The sequence below is a fragment of the Lygodium microphyllum genome, chromosome 25 (genome assembly GCF_053477565.2).
Source record: "Lygodium microphyllum isolate KBCC chromosome 25, Lygodium_microphyllum_v1.1.10, whole genome shotgun sequence".
Lineage (NCBI taxonomy): Eukaryota > Viridiplantae > Streptophyta > Polypodiopsida > Schizaeales > Lygodiaceae > Lygodium > Lygodium microphyllum.
The window spans coordinates 97,694,654-97,697,390 of NC_141159.1; the positions used below are offsets into that span (position 1 = coordinate 97,694,654).

The 2,737-nt window shown below is 41.0% G+C and overlaps 1 protein-coding gene across 1 annotated transcript; it reads left to right on the forward strand.

The window, feature by feature from the left end:
* The first annotated feature begins 406 nt into the window (after positions 1–406).
* LOC148014527 (putative pentatricopeptide repeat-containing protein At1g56570) lies at positions 407–899 on the forward strand. The gene is made up of 2 exons (XM_087666559.1): positions 407–570; positions 668–899. The coding sequence occupies exons 1-2, from the start codon at positions 407–409 to the stop codon at positions 897–899; spliced, it is 396 nt and encodes a 131-aa protein (XP_087522685.1).
* The last annotated feature ends 1,838 nt before the right edge of the window (positions 900–2,737 follow it).

A 2,737-nucleotide genomic window follows, 5' to 3' on the forward strand; every position in this document is an offset into this window, starting at 1 on the left:
ATTCGAGATGCAATCTCATGGGCTACACTTATTTCAAGATATGTCGATTATGGGCTTTGTGAGGAAGCACTAAACTATTTCCAAGAGATGCAAATCGAAGTACATTGGTGGTCTGTATGCCAAATGCGGTTTGCTTGTAGAAATCCAGGAAGAGTTTGGAAATATGTTGTTCCGGGATGTGGTCTCATGGACCTCAGTAATTGCTAGGTACCAAGCTGAAGGGCTTTATGAAGAAGCATTGAGTCACTTTCAAGAGATGCAGTTGGAAGGTGTGTGTCCAGATGTAGTCTCGTGGAATGTCATAATCATGGGTTATGCTGAGCAAGGAGAGTGTGATAAAGTGTGCAAACTTGTTTCCAAAATGCAAGAATAGGGCCACTTACCTGACAGCACAATTCTTGTCTCAATGTTGAAAGCTTGCGGTAATGCAGCAGCTTTGGAAATTGGGCAGATGATACATGCTCAAATTCTCAAGACTGCACCCAGCAACATTGAAGTTGATCTAGCTGCAGGTCTTATTGACATGTATGGTAATGTGGAATGCACTGATTACTGGTTATGCTCACCTAGGTGAGAGTGAAGCCGTCTTCCTTATGTTAGAGAGAATGAGGGAAGACAATATTTAACCGGATGGAGTTACATCTCTTAATATGCTTACTGTGTGCAGTCATATGGGTCTTGTGGACCAGGGTCAGAAATATTTTGAGCTGATGAGTAGCCGGTATGGCATTGGTCCAAGTATTAAGCATCAGAATTGCTTAGTTGATTTGCTTGGCCGTGCTGGCCAGCTAGACGAGGCTGTTGTATCAGCAGAAAATATGCCTTCTAAACCTGATGACGTGGTGTGGAGCGCTGTGTTGGGCTGCTTTTCTGATAAAAGGAAGGGGCAGCTTTTCTGAGCGCAATTCTTTTCGGAGTGCAATATATCGGGCATGGGGGAAGAAAACGAAAAGGGGCCCATCGCACTGTACTGGAAGGAGGACATCATCTCGTGTCTTATGTTGGGTGGCCATAAAAACTTCATTACGTTGAAGAAAACGGAGATAGAGGGAATTTTTTTTCCGAGTAGAGGACGGGCTGGAGATCAATAAAATCCTGCTATCTGAGAGGAAAAAAACAGGACACAGAAGAGCTCGGAAAGAAGAGACGAACAAGAGGAGAAGACCAGAAAAAGCAGAGGGAATTGTAGTGGAAGAGGGGAACAGGTGGAGGATCGGCAGGTCATCACCCTGGGAGGCGGCTTCCCTGGCTCTCGGGAGCTTCATCGTCGCATCTTCCATGTCGATCACCTTTGTTACCTGGGAGTGTATCTTCAAGCTGATTCATGGGAATCGTATTCATTCCTTTTAAAAAGCAGTGTAATAGAATCTCCGTCATCGTAAAGAGGAGCATCAGAGGGTGTTTTCTTCCTCACGCAGAGGTCACAATGGTAGTAATAGTTTGATCGAAAGAGGAGACTGTGGAACTTCCCTGGAGTATGGCAAAATTATACAAGCTGAATTGGACGATCAGTAGAACACGATTGACATCGAGGATGAAAATCAGTTTTTGGAGAATAGGCTTCGTAGTCTTCATCAATAGCTCATAGATGCAGCTATAATATCTAGAGAGTCTGTTATGCATCATGGCAACTCAGTCGATGAAGAAGACGAATCACAGATTCACTCAGAGAAGACGTCAAGTGATCTTTTAAAGCGCTTAAAGGAGGCAATAGAAGCTTTAATGTACAGTTGTTTCTGAATTCGGATCTGTATGCAAATGATTTTGCAAGACTTGGGGGAACCTTTAGTCATCTTCTCAAGACAATTATTATGACTCCAAAGGATTACAAAGTTGCAGAATGGGAAGAAGGCAGTATGGAAGACAGTGAAAGGAGAGTTACACATCTGGTCAAACAGAAACTGTGTTGCTACTCTGGACTATCCATAAGTCTAATCAGCTGCAACAAGGGATCTACAAGAGTCTTTAACAAGGCTTATTACTACATTTCAAGTGTCATCCAGCGATAAATTTCAATATCATCACTCCTTAAACAATATCACTCTGACTCAAAACAAGCTACCTCAAAATCTGTGATCTTCACAGTCAGGTCCTCTGCCAAGAACAGATTTGTGACTTCAAATTCCAATGCAGTATACCTTGAGAATCCAGTTACCTCATATCATGAATTATATCAAGAGCCATGTTGAAAATCAATTTCAGTGAAATGAAAAATGTTGGCTGTTTATATTGCAAATAGACCCTTTTTTAGATCTAGAGGAAGGTACTCTGTAATGATGCAGCATACTGGTGGCTTTCTCCATGCTCCAACAAACTTCACTATGATTTTGTGATGAACTCTCGGACTATTATAATGAAAAATTGAGAAGTTTTCTATTCAGAAAAGGGATCCTTGATTTTGGTCCAATGTTATTGGTTTTTTATATAAATCCTTTACAGTACTGGACATTATTATGATCTGCACTAAAACTATTACCTAAACCTCTTGTATACACCTTTGAGGATCTTCCATACTCGTCCTTTATTGCTGCTGTAACTATTCTGAAGACTGAGGCATACAAAATTGTTTTCTTAAATTGGATTCAGGATTCTCAAAGGCTGTGGATGTGAATATAGATAATAATTACCTGTCTGAATCAAAAGCATAAGCTTTTATAACAGAGTTCAGCTTCTCTAATGAAAAAGAGGGAGTTGCTAAGTTAACAAGCTGTTTGTCTCATCAGTCTTCTGAAGAGTT

Bases quoted from the DNA above. Each gene is read 5' to 3' on its own strand.
- LOC148014527 (XM_087666559.1), top strand. From the start codon at position 407: ATGTTGAAAGCTTGCGGTAATGCAGCAGCTTTGGAAATTGGGCAGATG. The intron at 571-667 runs GTGAGAGTGAAG...TACTGTGTGCAG, and splicing joins TACTGGTTATGCTCACCTAG to TCATATGGGTCTTGTGGACC.